This window comes from Heliconius melpomene, chromosome 17 (genome assembly GCF_056956725.1).
Source record: "Heliconius melpomene rosina isolate 202511_hmr_F chromosome 17, ASM5695672v1, whole genome shotgun sequence".
NCBI classification, from domain to species: domain Eukaryota; kingdom Metazoa; phylum Arthropoda; class Insecta; order Lepidoptera; family Nymphalidae; genus Heliconius; species Heliconius melpomene.
This window is the reverse complement of record NC_140405.1, coordinates 14,901,121-14,918,776: the sequence shown is the minus strand read 5'-3', so window position 1 is coordinate 14,918,776 and position 17,656 is coordinate 14,901,121. Positions and strand designations below refer to the sequence as shown.

The 17,656-nt window shown below is 31.6% G+C and overlaps 1 protein-coding gene across 2 annotated transcripts; it reads right to left on the bottom strand.

The window, feature by feature from the left end:
* Positions 1–1,019: 1,019 nt before the first annotated feature.
* eRF1 (eukaryotic release factor 1) lies at positions 1,020–17,536 on the bottom strand. Of its 2 annotated transcripts, none has more exons than XM_085199964.1 (9): positions 17,067–17,536; positions 14,762–14,937; positions 13,850–14,088; positions 13,407–13,637; positions 12,761–12,916; positions 12,358–12,458; positions 11,641–11,734; positions 11,122–11,269; positions 1,020–2,106 (listed from the first exon to the last, which is right to left on the bottom strand). In XM_085199964.1, the coding sequence occupies exons 1-9, from the start codon at positions 17,147–17,149 to the stop codon at positions 2,021–2,023; spliced, it is 1,314 nt and encodes a 437-aa protein (XP_085056090.1). In that variant the 5' UTR covers positions 17,150–17,536; the 3' UTR covers positions 1,020–2,020. The 2 variants fall into 2 exon arrangements, with proteins under 2 accessions (XP_085056090.1, XP_085056091.1); XM_085199965.1 differs by lacking the exon at positions 1,020–2,106 and adding an exon at positions 9,670–9,828.
* Positions 17,537–17,656: the final 120 nt, after the last annotated feature.

Genomic DNA, 17,656 nt, shown 5'->3' with positions numbered 1-17,656 from the left:
GATTTTCTTAGCGAAACGAGCGAGAAACAACAATTTTAACAGATAACATCAAAAATTCTGTTTAATTGTTCCGAAAAATCCTAAAATTTCTCATATAAAGAGCGAAATTGTTGTTAAAATATTTTAATAACATGTCAGAACATGTAATTAATATTGTAAAAGTTGTAAGGAGTTTTTATGGATGCTAATGCGAAACCGATTTTAGAATCATTGTTTTTGGCTGATTACATCTCATCCTTTATCAAGTAATCAAATAATATTGAAAAAAACAAAAACAATGTCATCAGACGTTCATGATTTATAAAATTTCTCACTCTAATAGGATAAAGAGCGGCGTTGAGGGACTATAATACTTTAGACACAATCTAATTTGGATTAACTTTTTAATGTTTGTTTTAACTTAATTTTCGAATTAATATGCAAAAATTTGAATCTATTATCGAAATGTTTTGGTTTTTGCTGTTTAAACTTGATTTTTTTTTACTACATATATAATCTACATTTAAAACCCTTGATTTGCTTCATTATATCAGTTTTAAAAATCTAAATTTATAATATTATAAAGTTGAAGTTTGTTTGGTTGAAAGCGCTTATCGCAAGAACTACGGCTTCAAACAAAAAAAAACATTACCTTAGCATCTCTTTGTTACTCATATAGCAGGGTTGGCAGAGAGAACTTAGTATTAAGAAACTTCGTTCCCATTAAGACACTTCCGCGAATCTCAACGCTGCGCTTACCAGAACGTGGAAAACATTTCATTCCCTCGAGTGGGACGTGGGACGGAACCGTCACGTTTACAATCACAAGCTTGTGCCCTGCGCCACGACGAACTCAATGATAAATGGAAGACAAAATCTTGTATAGTATAGTATAGTTGCTTAATGCTTTCTCTCACATAGCAGGGTTTTCCAGAACGGATACAAATTTATTTTACGTATTTTACAAGTACGTAAAAAACTATTTAAAAAAATGCCAATATTATATATAAGTGTAAAATATAAAAAATAAAACAAAAAACTTCGTTTAAAAGTATCGGTTTATTCCAGAATTTTTTAAAATGTAAAACATAATACTATTAACATAGTCGAGGATCCGGTAGTGAAAATTCATTTCTTTAAGTTAACAATAATAAAAAGTAAAAAACAGAGAGAACCTACTTTAAAATAACTCTGTTTTCTTTTTCTCTACCAGATCTAAAACAACTAAAGTGCAACCATAAACAGTTAGAATAAAAACATATATATGAGAACATTGACGTACGAGTACATGTTTAAAATATACGATAAAACTGTTGAATTTCGACTTAGGATACAGGTCTATATAGCCAAGCTCAAACCATAGAAGGCAACGGTAACGGTTCCTAAGAATTTTATACTATCAATTTCATAAAAGATATTAAAAATAGAATCTGATAATCATTTGCTTAAGATTTTTTTTTAAATATACCCATACCCGAGTTTTAATCGAACCTCGGTGTATGGGTATATTTTACTATTTCATCGCCCATTGTGTCAATAGCAATCATCCATACATTGAATCCACAATTTATATCACATATATTTTTATACATAAAATAAAAACTCTTTATATATTCTGTAAAATTGAACAATCATTCATACAGATACAAAAAATTAAGATAAATGCTTTTACTTTTTTAATTATCTGTCAAACAAAGAGAGCAAGCAACAAATGGCACAAAAATTTATGCTAAATATAGAAACATACAAAACTGTTTAACAATTTATTATCTAAAATATTGATGATTATGTTTTTTGTGATATATTTTAAATAATGAAACAAATCGTTAATTTTATTAATAATGAGTTTAGCTTTTGAAAAACAAAAAAATATATGATCACAACATTTTTAGGAACCGCTACTTTTTTCTGGACAAAGATCACAAAAAACGGCTAAGTATAAACAGATAAAAAATAGATGAAGTAAAATAAATAATTAAGAAAACTCATTTTTTAATAACATATTGTATTGCAAAAGCTCCACAGTTTAACAGTAAAGAGTTTAATAATCATCTATATCGTATAGATTGTCGATCTCTTCGTCGTCCAACTGCATCGACTGGAAGTCCACTTTGTAACGCAGGAGACCTGCAAAATACAGATTATATATAAGAAAAATATAAAATAATTACCCATAAAACGTGGATAAAGTGTAAAAAACAAAAAAAATCGTATAAACGATCGAAATCTTGCATGATGAATGTTTAAATTAAATAGAAAATAAAGAAGAAAAAACAATCTAATCTACAAACAAAATTTAATCTATAATAAAAAAATAAGAAAACATCTACTTTTCATTCTAAAATCAACCGTAATCAATACAAAGACATGCTTCACATTAATGGAGAAAGGTTAAAATAATAAATTAATAACATAATAAATATGGCGAAATTGAACTTTTCTTTAATTACAATTAAATAGTTAAATAATTGGTCTTTTATTAAATTGGCGCGGATCGTGTCTCAATATGTTGCAATTTTTTATGTTTCTCTAAAAATGTTAAAATAAACAGTTTCGTCTATAAATTGAGGTGATGATAAAATATCATCTTAAATTTCTGAATTAAAAAAGAATTTAAAATATTTCAAAATCCTAAACTCTATCTATACTACAGAGTCTGATACAAACCAGTTGAATTACAAACAAACCTTATTTAAAAGACTAAATAACAAAAACATTCAAATGCAATATCTGTATTCCGCAAAAAAAATGGCGTCCAACTTGACAGATAAAAAAAAATTACACCTCAAAATCGGTGCACTAATGTCATGTAATATTACAAAATACTTGCAAAAAAAACGCTCAAAAACAAACAAAACAAAAATTTAAACAATTTAAAAAAATTGTTTAAATTTAAAATGGGTACATAATGGTTGTTAACATAATATGGTTAAGCTCTCTTTTAAAGGTGTTATCTGACATCTATAGGCTGAAAGCACAAAGGAGGATACGAGTTTGAATACCTTTAAATGGAATTTCTTTTTCATTTAATGCAAATAATTTGGACTTTTTACACCAACTAAATGAATAGTGGTGCAGCGGTACAAGCGAGCGACTTTAAATACGACAGTTGTGGGTTCGATTTCCCCCGCTCTGGAATTGAGTGAAAGCACGGAAAGTGTGCAAATATTAATTTGTTTTTAATATTGTTATTTTATACAAAAATTAAATTAGTTTTTAAGCAAATACAGAATTGCTTTCTTTATTATTCGCCATATCACTCAATAGCATAAAATCTCAATTTTTAATCTAAACGTTCGAAGAAAAAACACAATTAATAAATTGATTTAATAAAATAAAAAAAGGCCAAAATTCTAAATGAAATTGAACGGGCTTCAAGAAACCAAGTAAATATTCGTAAAAATAATACAAAGATAAAAAATCACGATAAAGAAACTGTTTAAGCGAATTCGCGACACGATATATTTGAACGTCCAAAAAGAAAAGGTAAATAAACACTTGATAACATTATTGTTATTATCAATGTTCACGTGTGTGCGCGTGTTGTAAACGGCTCTACAACATCGAACACGTGTCAAAAAATGACATCAAAGTAAAAAAAACTTAACTACCACAGACGCAAAAACACAACACAAATAAAAAGTCAATGTCAATTTAAAAAAACCTAAGAAAGTCAAAAGCACAAACTAAAGGACCATGCACAAACTAAATAGTTATTACCTCGACCTCCTGGATTGCTTGGAACAAAACGAGTTAACGGCGGGAAACATGTATTTATTGTTAATAATTACTTATCAAATAACAGCAGGAAGAGAAGGTGGGGAATATTGTTTGTAATGCAAAATGTAAAAAAGGATAATATAAATTTGTACGATCAAATATATGGACCGATTATATTACGGTTAGTCTTATCTACTCTGTAATGGATGCATGGTGTGTAAATGTTTTTTTACTTGTAAACGAGACTTTATAAACACTTTGATAAGGTAATCTTGAAAAATATTGTAATTGCCTGAATAAAGGTGCCCCGCCCGCCCTGGCGCAGCCACACCCCCCTCAGCAGACCGAGGACATGAACCATTCGCAAGGTTCACACAAGGTGTGAGCGTACGCGCGCGTAGTAGTGTACTTTGCTATGTGAGGAAGCAGCAACACATACAGCGTAAAGTATCACAATATAACATTCACAAATTTGGTTTTTCATTATTCATTTCTTATAGGTAACTTAAGCTCTACGTACAAGTTATTTGCAAAATTTCAAGATCTGAATACTAGATCCAGCTGTCTAGTTTTTTTTTTTTTTTATATATAATCTAAAGAGGACTGACTAGTGGCCGCCCGCTACTTCTGATGCACGCGTCCCCGTAGGAATTATGGGTTATCTTTGAGTTGTGGACAACTTTGTATTTCGAAATGGGCTGTTTAAAAAAACACAAGACACCGTTGCAAACACTTTTATATTATATATATATAAATCAGAAAAGCATACACTTCCAATTCATATATTGACAAACTGTTAGTTTAAAAATAATAATTCGTTAAGTTATTACATTGTATTATTTAAAATGTTATTATTCGACACCTAATTTTTTAAAGTAAAAAATCGAAGTAATTGCACTCATAAAAGATATACTAAATATCTAGTGTTTTAGTGTTACCATGCTAAAAAATTTAATAAAATATTATAATGTAAAATGTACATATTTTTTTTCTCTCTTAGCAACATTATGTATGCTTCTCTTTTTACGTGTTTGGAACATCCACCTGGAACTGTAGGCAAAGGTGTATAAATTGGACTGCGCAATAATTTTGTCTTGATAAAAAAGACGTCTTATTAAGAAATTCTCATGTTTTAAATTAATTTTCCAAAAAAAGATGACGATATCTAGTGAATTGCGCAGTCCATCCTAGTCATAGACAATAAACGACAAACGTAAGTTACATTTACACAATAAATCTTTGTTCATTGGTTACTTTTCCTTAGATTAACAATTAAAAATATTTTTATTTGACCACGTTTGTTTCGGCTGTAAAATAGCGAATAAATAAATAGCTGTAAATATCTAAGGCACGACAGTCGCAACCATTCAAAAATCAGGTACAGTTCAAATGTGCATAAATGATATGTATGTATATGCAAATTATGTAATTAAGTCAGCTGTGGTCAGACTCTGTCAGGTTGAGTGACCAAAGCTATGAATTAATGTCAGAATTCGTCACTCGAACAATATAGGGCTCAAGAGTTTGTTTCGTTGACCATGCTAATCGGAGAAAGTCTAGTTTCGAGTTTATGAATTATAAATTCATAAATCATATTTATTTGTGACACTTAGAATGTGTCATGTGTCATGTGTCATATGTCACACACAACTAGTTATTTCTATCCGACCGCGCCACCATCAAATTTAAAACGCCAAACGATGTGAAAATATGTATTTCGTACCCTTCATATAAGACTTTAAATTTAACTGTAGTTAGTTTTTAACTAGTTTACATTCCATTCAACTCTAAGCCACCGATCTTGAAATCCCATTGATTATCACCGATATTTATAAACTAACTAGCGGCCCGCTCGCGGTTTCACCCGCGTGAACTATATTATTATTAATTTCTGTCTCCATGATTACGTCCTAGTGACGTCTATGCAAAATTTGAGACTTCTAGCATTTGTAGTAACGAAGTTTCATACAAACTTTCGACCCCAAAAACAACCCTTTAGAAGTCGAATATTGCAAATTCCCGTCTTAGCGAGCACCTGTCCTATAAGTAACTCCTATGCAAAATTTGAGATTCCTAGCACATGCAGTTTCTGAGATTTCGTGATGAGTGAATGACCTTTCGATTTTATATATATATATATATATATATATATATATATATATATATATATATATATATATAAGATAAAAATTTTGAAGTTTGTTAGATAATTATGTTCCTGTTGTTACTGGGCTATTCTAAAACTTACATATAAAACCATTTATAAATGTAACTTACATTTGCATCAACGAGTATATAAAAATACACATATTTTTGAGACAAGCTATGAGTTGATAAGGCAAGTGGTTATTGCTTTTACATTCAAAACAGTTTCATTTAAATATTGTGTCATTTTATTTGAAACTCGGCAAAATATTTTTTAGGTCTAGAGAAATCTAAATATCTGAGTCTAGCTTTCAGATAAGTTCTAGTTAATTTACTTGTCAGAATTGTAAGGACTTTTTAAATTTAGCAGCAACTAAGACTTATCATAAGGTAACTTTATATAGATTTGTCAAGCTAATAATATATTACATATGCTATAATAGTGTAAGCATTGTTCTACTCATTTTAAATGTCTAATTGTTCAAAGCGATTTTACCACTAAAATTACTTTTAATTCTCTCCGATACAATAAATAGCGGTGTTAAGTTCCGCCACTCAACTCCACGCCACTTTGTCGCCAATAAAATGGGCAGGACGTTTCTTAACACTAGGTTCTTTTTGCCTACCCCATCCTAATAATAATATTAATTGTATATAAAATGTTTAATCTAACATCATCCGCATTATTATTCAAAATTATTGATAATTAATTTTTATAAAGCGACATTTTTTCAGCTTTACGTTTTCTACCGCATATAACAGGACACAGGGCACAAAGCGAGCGATTGTAAACGCGACAGTTGTAGGTTCAATCCTCACTCGAGGAAATAAAATATTTGATATTTTCATTTCGTCACACTGGTAACGAAGTAAAACGCGGCATTGGGTTCCGCCGCTCAACACCCAATGCCTCCTAAATTGTGTCTTAATGGGAATGTGGTCTTAACATTAGGTTCCCAGGTTCCCTTTGTCTGCCCTGCTATTTGCGGGATACAGCGTGGAGAAAAAATAAATTAAATATGTGTTGACGCTGGGTGCTTCCGGACCGTGCCTTGACTTAGAACTTATCACTAACGTTAATACTAATATGACAATTTCCAAGGTCTCGCCCTTAACTAGTAGCCTATTGACTAAAACGACTGTAATTGCCTACTATGGGTATTATTTGAATAAAGGAGAATTAATCTTAATTGAATTGAACTTAACTTATATAGTTTTTAGGCAGCAAAAAATTTTTATTTTTAATGGGTATTTTTGGATTAATAATTATGAATATGTACCTATTTAAAATCCAAATTTACACCATATACGACACCATCTTTTTGCTCACCAGTTTGCGCTCTATGCGCGTGATGTTTCGAAGTATACATTATGTAAAAGGTTTGAACTATGGTATACTAGTGGAATATTAGTTTTAATTTAATTACGATAATTTCTAGTATCGTCGTCAGCAGCTTCTGAAAAGAGGAAAGTAAGCTACCGAAGGTACTCCTTAATTAAAGTATTATATTAAATTCTTAACTATTATGACAATTTCTTATTATCTTAACGTCATTATAAAAATTACAATGATTGATGTAATTTTTTTGGTTATTAATAATAAATTATTTAAAAAAATATATTGTAAAAGATGTCAAATATTTCGCTTGTTATTTTATTTTTATATTCATTAATTAAGAACGCAAACTCATTTCGTAATATTATACAAAAATCAATTGTATAGAAACACAAATTAAATTAAAATAGACTTATTGACTGAGGTGCAATATATATGAAATGAGTTTTTAGCAAAACGAGGTGTTGGGTTCCGCCAACCGACACACAAACTATAAGATCTCTTTGCCTATTCTTGTATTCTAAAGTCCTATTAATTCTAGGAATGTTTAACTACAGAATCTCTTCAACTTAATAACCAGTGATGACTATGGGGTGACGAAGAGGAATTATTTAAAAAGCGATTGTTATAATAACGTTGTATATCTGACGCACAACGTAAGTTCCGGTCTCAAATAAAGCCAAACAACCCTCTTAGGAGTATAAAAGAACCCTATTACAACCGACTAAGAACTCGCCTATTGCGTATGTGTATGTTATTATATGTTTGTGCGATACAAATGGTATTTCGTTACTTGTAAGCTTAACCATGACTTTTTTTATTTTCTTCAACTTCACCTTCGTTAGTTAATAACGTGTAAGATGTTAATATTACTGTAGGTAATATAATGGAACATCGTGTAAATATTGCTAATATTGCTAGATTATAATTTGTTTTAATCGATTATAAGCATTCACAAAATCGATTGCTCTATTTAATTCGAACAATCGATATATTAAGCTTTAGATAGACAAGCTACAAGCTAAATTATGAATCTGCATAAAACTATGAATAGTCAACGTTCTAATATAAGCATCTGTGGGTCCTCATCAGCACTTGTATATCACGATTGTAACATTGTCAAAAGTTACAGTACAGGTTATAAATACGCTTTCAGTTCCAGGTGGATGTCATTTTACGCCCGATGTTAATAATGTATCTCCTATCTCCAGTTAACGTCAATCTTGGATTGTTCGACATGTCTATCCAATCACTAACCTGCATGCCAATGAAAATGAAGTACATCGATAGGTTATTGGCAAGCTAAACTCAAAAAATGGATTGATATTTCAATCTATGGTTGCAATTTATGGATTAGGTTTGATTATTAACATCGGGCGTTAATTGGTAGGCTAACACATGTTAAAAGATGTTGGAGAAGACTAGGTATTTTTAAATGTGGGCAAAAAACATTTATAGCAACATCACGGATTCCACTATTTTTCTGTACTAAATTAGTTATGAATCGAGTTTTGAAGGGCCAATGAAATGGAAAATATATGTAATTAACAGATACAATGTTTTTTGGCTCCGAATAAAAAAAATCTAGACTTTATCGTTCGTATCGTTAATATATAATACTTTATATTATTATTACTTTATATTTTTTATTAATTGCTTAAGGCAATGTTGGTGGTGGTTAAACCAAATAAAAGTTGTGTGGGGTTCGATAAATTTCAAATTAAGTATTTCTTTTATAATAATAATATCATATAAATATAGCAAATAAATTAAAATAATATTTAATTTTGGAATCTAGCCCAGTAAGTAATAAGTACTATTGAAGGTAACATGCAATGTAATCAATAAAGAGGCTTACATATTTTACAAGCACTCAAAAAAAGTTGGGGATGGAGTGTCATGACACTACATTCTACCTACCCTGCTACATAAGGGAAAAAACATCGAATCTCATGTCATCATCTAAAAAAATACTCAATAATTCAAATTCTTTATAATTCAATATAACAAAATTCTTGTTTGCCAGAATGTGGAAATGAAAACAATTCATTCTCTTAAGTTCAAATCAACCTCACCTAACTTGACTTGGACTATATTTAAACAACAAATACTTTTTTTCATTTTCTTTAGATTGATATCTAAAATAAACGTGAAGTTTTGTATTAACTGTGACTGACCTATTTATGGACAAAAATCGAACCCCGTACGACCGTCTAGAAGGACAGTGCATGTATCAAACACATATTATATAATGTACAGGTACACACAGAGAGAGAGAGAAGCAATAGTACAAAGTATGTATTTAAAATTATATAAGTAAAGACAAGAGTTAAAGAATGTTAGGCGATGACATTGTAAAGGGCGGGTGGAAACTCAGTTTTTTTTTATATTAGAATGTTTAACGACTTAAAAAAAAAATTTTTTGCTGCTGCTCGTTTAACGTTTTATGAATGAAGTATTTAAAACGCCGAGTCCCACCCGCCCGTACACCGTCCATGCAAGCAATTATATCTTATTTCTATTATCTATTGTAATCGTGTTTCTACTGTAATCGAATTGCGAATCGACTTAGTAGTCGTCGAGGTCGACGTCGTCCAGCGGTTCGTCTAGCTGAAGCGATTGAAAGTCCACCTTGTAACGTAATATACCTATTCGAATTAATTTAACGATGTATACCGAATTAAATGTATAAGAACCGATTGTATAAACGAATGGACATTATTAATTAGTTAATAGTGATATGCAGTTACAGATAAGCAGTTTTGATAGTTATAATCGATTGATTGATATCGATAATATGAACAATTTATGTTATCGATGTTTCGTATCCAACGGCATCCGAGCAGCAAGAAAAAGAGAAAGAGAAAATTAGTATTTTTGTTTTCAAATTCAAAGTGCGCTGGGAAGCTTTTGGATTTTCTTTTTTTTTTTTGGAGTCACACTTGCCAATAATCATTTAAATATTGCCAAACAAACATTTAAATTATACGGAAAATAACATTTTTTTTCAAAAATAAAATTATAATTTAAATAATAAAAATAAAATTATAAATACCGGCAAAAAATTTCACCATACAAACGTTTATGCAATTTCCGTGCCCGAAAAAAAAAACAGCACAGATTTCTGTCAACCTTGAAATTTGTAAAGTCTTTGTAATCTGTATTAAAAGTATTTGAAAAAAAAACAATATAAAGAACAAATGCAAGGTCCTTTTAAGTAAAAATAGCTTAAACTTAGCCATTACAGGGCAAGTGTGTCCATACAAACTCCCAGAACACTTCTAGCTTACATTATAAAAAACATTAGCAAATACGTATATTAACAAGTAAATAAGTAATTTTATTTATACAAAACAACATAAAGCATTATTTTTTTTATTAAACCGTTAAAAATCGCCAATAAAACATTTTTGTATGCATTTTATGTTATTTTCTATTTCCTTAAAGAGCAATATGTAATATAATACATACATAAATAATTATAACAAAATATATAGATAAAATGTTACCCTGTGTCAGTATAAAAGTGACCTAATAAAAAAAGTTAAAAATAGAAACCATTCCATGAAACTTTTCCAGAATTATTATTATTTTATATTTTTTTACGAGATTATTTAATAATAATCTTTATAATTATTAAATAATGATAGCACTAATTAATTATAACTTTTTATAAACGTAAATAATACTAGTTTCTTAAAGATATAGATTATATTATATAATTTTTAAATTTGATCACCTTTACACCGTATAATACACCCTTATCCTGAAATATCTGTGTAACGTTGAATAAAACAAAAATAAAGGATAAAAATGTATAAATATCAACTCACTCTTACCCAACCTCAAAGGGTAACCCCAAATAAATTGTATAAAACAAAACAAAAACAAGGGTAAATTGAATACGTAATGGGTAAAAGTGAATAAATTATCCAACTCACCGCCAATGCCACCAAATCCGCGCACGAACTGGCTTCCCTCCTGACTCTTGTCCGTTATAATTTCGAGAGTCGCGCCAAACGACTTGTAATTATTCGCCAGCCACTCTAACAACGGCTGACATTCTACCAATTCGAGTTCTACGCCACTCTAGATGACAAAAAAACAATGGAATAATTATTAAAAAAAAAATTAAATTAAATCACGCTTCACGCTGTATTCCGCACACAACAGGGTAGGTAAAGGAGAGGTAATTCTGGAGGCATTGTGTTCTACTCCTTGTTGAGTGGCGGAACTCAATTCCGCGCTTAGCCACGACACCAGAGCGAAGAAATGGAAATATAAATTTAAATAAATATTTCATCTTCTCGAGGGGGGATCGAACTCACAATCAGAGAGTTTTCCAGTCACACTTTGTACCCCACACTTTGTGCGCCATGACTGGCGTCAAATTCTTATTATATAAACAATTAATCAAATAGCGGTACGTAAAATTATTTTAAAAAAATAAAATAACATACTTCTTTATCAGTAAAATGTGACTTGTCCTTTTCTTGCTCGGGAGTGAGATGCAATATGGTTTCTTGGTTGGTCGCGTGAGATTTCAGTACGTATCTATAAATTAAAAGAAATATTATCACTATATATAATAAAACAGAAAAAATATTAATATGTACATTTAGTATTTTTGACTGAAATGGATAGAGGGACACTTAAAAACAATAGTAGAAAGCAATAATACATTTTTTAAATTTCTTGTGTGTCTGTATGCATGGTCACGCTAATCTTTGAAATTACTGAACCGAGATAAACTACTGAAAAGTTATCAGCATTTGAATGAACTCAAGATATAAGTTTGCCTGCAAATATATAGCAATCCATATCTATACTTATATGTATAATAAATTTGTGTTTTTGTGATAAATCTGTATTTTAAACAGTCTTTCAAAACAAGGAGGAGGAGGTTCTGAATTAAATTTATTTGATTAATTATTTTGGATGGAGAAAAGGCAAATTCTCGCATATAGCAGGGGGAACCTAGTTTGTTTCCAATGCAGAGTTTGTCTTACCAGGGTGTGGCAGTGTACTCAATTCGTACTCAGGTGAATGATTTATTTTCATTTCTTAGATTTATAGTAACAAGAACTTAACACCCAATGTCTCGAAAATTGCGTTAGATTCCCGCTGCCTACCCAGCTATATGCGATATACAGCAATAAGCATAAACAAAAACATACCTTTGTATATCAAGATTCTCCCAACATATAAGTGTTTCAACGGCACCGAGTTCCAGAGCCCGTAGAGTATCATCCACACCAAAGCAATATTTACCAGTATCCTGGAATAGGCAGTGTTTTAGTCATCACCACTTAAATGAAACCATAGTTTTAACTACTTAACGATGGTGATAATTTGTAGGGTAATAAAGCGTGACGCTAAAATTAAGCCCAAGTCATGTCCAGACAAAGTTTTTTTTCTTACATAAAACCTTTAAAAAGGCAGTATGCCATTTGGTGTAACATGAAAATAATTGTAATATTTAGTAGGTACTAGTAGAGATATTTTATACCATTCAGTCACTTCTGTTGGCCCAAATTCTGGAGGCAAGCCTCTTTAAATCTTCTAATAAAAACAACCAACCTGAGATATTTCATCAAAGTATCTTCCTATCAATTTCTTTTCTTGTATAAATTTGACATTTTGCAAGCTCTCAGCTGCTAATTCGATGGCCTGATTGAACCCGTTCTCACCTCCGTAAGATACATCTACCAGTTTGATGATTTTTGATTGTAGACGCTGAAAATTGCATACAAGAAATTGTTAATTAATATTTTCAACGCCGCGGTGTTTGTACAAGAAAATTGGAAAATTGAGTGGGATTACACAAAAAGATATAAACGCGCGGCGGAGAGAGGAATTTCGGGATTTACTCGAGCGCGGCAGATTAAGATATTGGGATTTCCTTGTACTTGGTTACGTACTTCCACCAAATATAAGCACCATATACATGGTCGCCCATCTAGGATAAAGGATCAGATTTGCAAAGCTTCGCAACCCAATAGGTCTCTATGACGCTCGAGCAAATCCCAAGTTAGCATCATGGCCTCCCCATCTATATTAAGTAATTCTTTATTTACAAAAAATCTATCGTCAATACAAAATGACTTTTAGAATCACAAAATATGGTTTGTGCATATTATCTGTTTAATCAAAGATTTCTACATAACCCCGTTAACCAATGCCTCAAAACAAAAAAAAACTAATTCCAACCAAGAAAAAATCTTACCGGATCAAACATATCAGACTGCGACAGCTCAGTTTTGAAATCGGCTGAACCGGCCAATATAAGTCCAGCCACATTTGGGCGGTCGGCACTGATGAACAGCTGGGTAGCGACCTCGGCCACTTTGCGCACGTAATTGTGACGTTTCTCCATACGCAGACGCGCAAAACGTAGGGCCGACTGACCACCGCGGCCGTGCTTTTTGGGTAAATCGACGGTAAACTTGTGGAGAACCTATGAATGGATATCAAAAAATTATGGGTGAAAATTCGAACATTATGGAGAAGTATTTTCTTAAATTACGTTAATGTTATGGTGAGATGATGATAAATATAACATAATACGTCAAAATTTTGTTACGATTAACCATGAAATACTTTGGAACGGGCTGAAGTAATGCTACTTGATGAAATTAAGTCATTTTTATATTAAGAAATACACTTTACCTCACGAGTATTTCCTTGTAGAGTACCAAACAGGGCGCCGTTACCGTCCATAACGATGAATCCGAATTTATTATCATCCGCGAGTAATGCAGTCAGGGCTTCAGTGTGAAACTTATTGTCACACAAATACAGGGAGGTGTTTATGGGTTTGAATGGTTCAAAGTCAATATTGACTTTCTTCTCTTTGCCCTCCTCGGTCACGATTGTACCGCAGTATATTACAAGGCCGTTCGGCGGTACTGCAGACAAAATTATATATATATATATATGTATAAAGAAAATCAATAGATATATAAAAAAAAGCTTCAGGCTGTATCTCGCATTTAGAATAGTGGGCAGAGGGAAATTATTATCAAAACACCTCTAAGCTTTCCATCTGAATTCCAAATACTGTGCGATAAATGTAAACAGTCCAGGACAAGCTTTTATCTACAAAACCACCCCTTATTGCCACTAAGGCGTAAAATAAATATGTACTTTTTAATAAAATTACCAAGCCTTTAAAATGTTCATTAACAAATTGTATATTTTCTTTGTTAGGAAAGTTTAATTTCCACTTAACATACAAGAATGATTGAGTTGAGAAAAGTTTTTGAAGAATTAAAATGATTACTTTGTCTTTTATTTTTTTTTTAGCTTTACGCCGTATTATGCACACATCAAGGGTAGGAAGGCGGACCCTGGGAACCTAGTGTTAAGACACTGTATTCCTATTAGGACACTTCTTTTCTACCTTTCCGCTGTATTCTAACTTCTATTATAGCGAGTAAATGAAAATATTAAATATTTTATTTCCCCCCTCAAGTGGAAATCGATCCCACAAGCATCGCGTTCAGAGTACGACGGTATCTTTGTCTCATGGAACAGTACGGTCGACGAATCAGGGTCACGGAAGGCGTCGGCTGTGCTTACCTTTCGTATACAATTTGAGTCGGTGTTGTACCGATGTGATAGCGCCCAGTACAGACAGACGGTTGACACGTGACTTAATATTGGATGCTGTGCCGAATTCATCCGCCAACATCTTAGACACGCGGGAGATTTGATCTTTGGGCGGTATTATGAGAGATATCATTGATGTACCGTTCCTAAAAGAAATACAACAATCAAAAATCAAGAAGAAACGAAAAAAAACCATTTTTTATTATCCTGGATTAATAAGTTCATGCCATATCCCGCATACAAAAGGGTAGGTACAGGGAAACTAACTAATAAACACTCTGTTTTCTCCGCTAGCTTCATATTAGTGGAGTTTTACAGTAGACAATGTAACTCTATTACTCATGAGTCATACTTGAATAACAAAAGAAAACCTAACTACCTAATATTGTATGCATTTCACAGAGTTTTAACCAACCCAGTCATTGTCAACCACATTATCAATCAAAATATATGTTACTTCCATCATACTGCAGAGTTAGGCAAACTAAACCCAATGACTAATATCATGGGGGTATTAGAGTTTTGAACATCAAGTTCAAAACAAAAATGAAGGTATTACAGTTTTGTATGATTTATTTTGACGAGTGTTAAATAAAGAACAGAAGAATAAGGAGACTGAGGAACCCTGTCTTAAGTATCATAATATAAATAATTAGATGGCTCTTCAAAGACTTTCACATTTGAAGCATAGAATATAATATAGGGCTTACTTCTAATTTTATTCACTGTATTTCAAATATTATAATCAGCACTGCATTTCAAAAATTATTATATAATCCTCTCAACAATATTCACACAAATTCATGGGAAAACAATTTCACTTACAAAAACAAAAGAGATTTAAAAAGCAAAAATTACATATTATATAAACAAGGGCTTAACAATGAGTCTTTCATAGATACACAAATATTTAATAACAAAAGGGGTGGAAAAAACAACAATGAAATAATCAATAACTTGCAATCCACCCACCCTAAGCAGATGAGTGGTGATAAATCAATAGACAATTCACTTAGACTGTGTATAAGGAAATTTGTTATACTAGCACTTACTTGCATCTTTGCTTGCATGATCAAATGGGAATAAATAAAAATTGTATATGACACAGACTATGTATGAGTGGGAGCGGTAACTCAGACCACAGGTACAGAGAGTTATGTTAAAACAATTAATATAAAAAGTAACATAGCCATAGCTTTCCATAAAATGGGGAATGGAGTTAACACAAGGTTCCTTCTGTATGTCCAGCTGTGTGCAGAATACAGCATGATGCTAAAAAATCTATAATATTTTCATTTCCTCACCCTGGAAGACTAAACTCAGCACTGAGTTATCTCTAACATGCTATAACCCAAAAAATATTTAGAAAGTGGGGATTTATCACTAGGTTCCCTAAGTTACTTAGGTAGATTTCTTTTATTATAGTTTTGTAATTAGTGAAAGTTCACAATAGTAATTACAGTTTTCAAGATTAATGATGTCAAATGTTTTTGTATTGCATTTTCCTTAGAGTTTGTTACTTAAACAACTTTAATAACATCCACAAATCAAAAAGAAATTCCAATATATATTGAAAATCCAATAATAATTACTTCGTGTTTGAATAAAAATAAAATATTTAATCTAAATTGATCCCTCACTAAATAACTACAATTAAGATGTAAAGTTGCTGTATAATTTGCAACCATAACAATTAATTTATGAATAAGTAATAAAAAAAAGTTTATTGTCAAAATTACTATCTACCTAATTTATATGTATGTATATAATGGGCAAAATTTTGTTATATTTAAAAGCAAATAACAATAAATTTACTCTTTTTTGTTTGGAAAAAGTCTTTAAGTTTAAATCTTTTGTTCAAGACAATACAATCATAGGAAAAAATAATTTCACAGAAACAAAAGAAATTTTTGTAAGATTTTAAGCTAGACCAGTCTATCATTGTTTTATAATATTTTACAAAATCTCCTGCTTTAATCTCATTTATGTTCTACTACGACACATAGTCGCTGACAGATTGTTTTGTGCCTGTCATCGCTAAAATCAGGCCTTTGAGTAGAAAAAGTGGCAAAAGCTCTATATAACAATGAGTTACTTTATATGTTTGAACTATCCGCATTTCTTTCCTTGCTTATACCTCTGAGGTTATTTAACGCGCATGCACCTCGCGCATACCACCAACGTAATGACGCAGCCTAGTTGGCATTATCACCAATCGTATAGCCACAATATTCGTGCCGTCATCTCCTTTTAATTAAATACATTAAAAACTTACCCCCTAGCCATTTCCAAGCTCTTGATAAGCTTCTTGATCTTCCATATCTCGACATTGCGATCCGCTGACGATTCCTCAGACATTTTCGTTAAAATTCGTTACGGACTGACGAAAATAAAGTTTCAAATAACAAAATTAAGCTATTGTTATACAAAACACACTATAAACAAAAAGATTCAAGGGGGAAAGCAGCCCGCAAATCGGTTTTAACTGGTCAAATCCAGATCGAACCGGACGTCGATACCTCGCGACTTTGCTCACACACTTTCTAGTTCACATTTATCTTTGCAACTCTCACTCGTACTTTTCTCCTCGTGCGGGGATTCTTGGATTTCTTCTTAATACGGTTACCCCTAAGCATGTGGGATGCGAAAATCAGACATTAGATGTCTAAAAAGATGACGTTGAAAGTGGCCAAGCGATCGAACGAACGCCACCGCTCGTCGTCGATCTCGGAAATGAAAGAGAAAGGCTTGTGTTGCCACCTTGGAAAACGAAATGTATAAAAAATACATAATTATTATATTATTTTATCATATTAGGTGCTTAAAACGATGTTATAGAGTGCAGGTAATAATCATAAAATACAG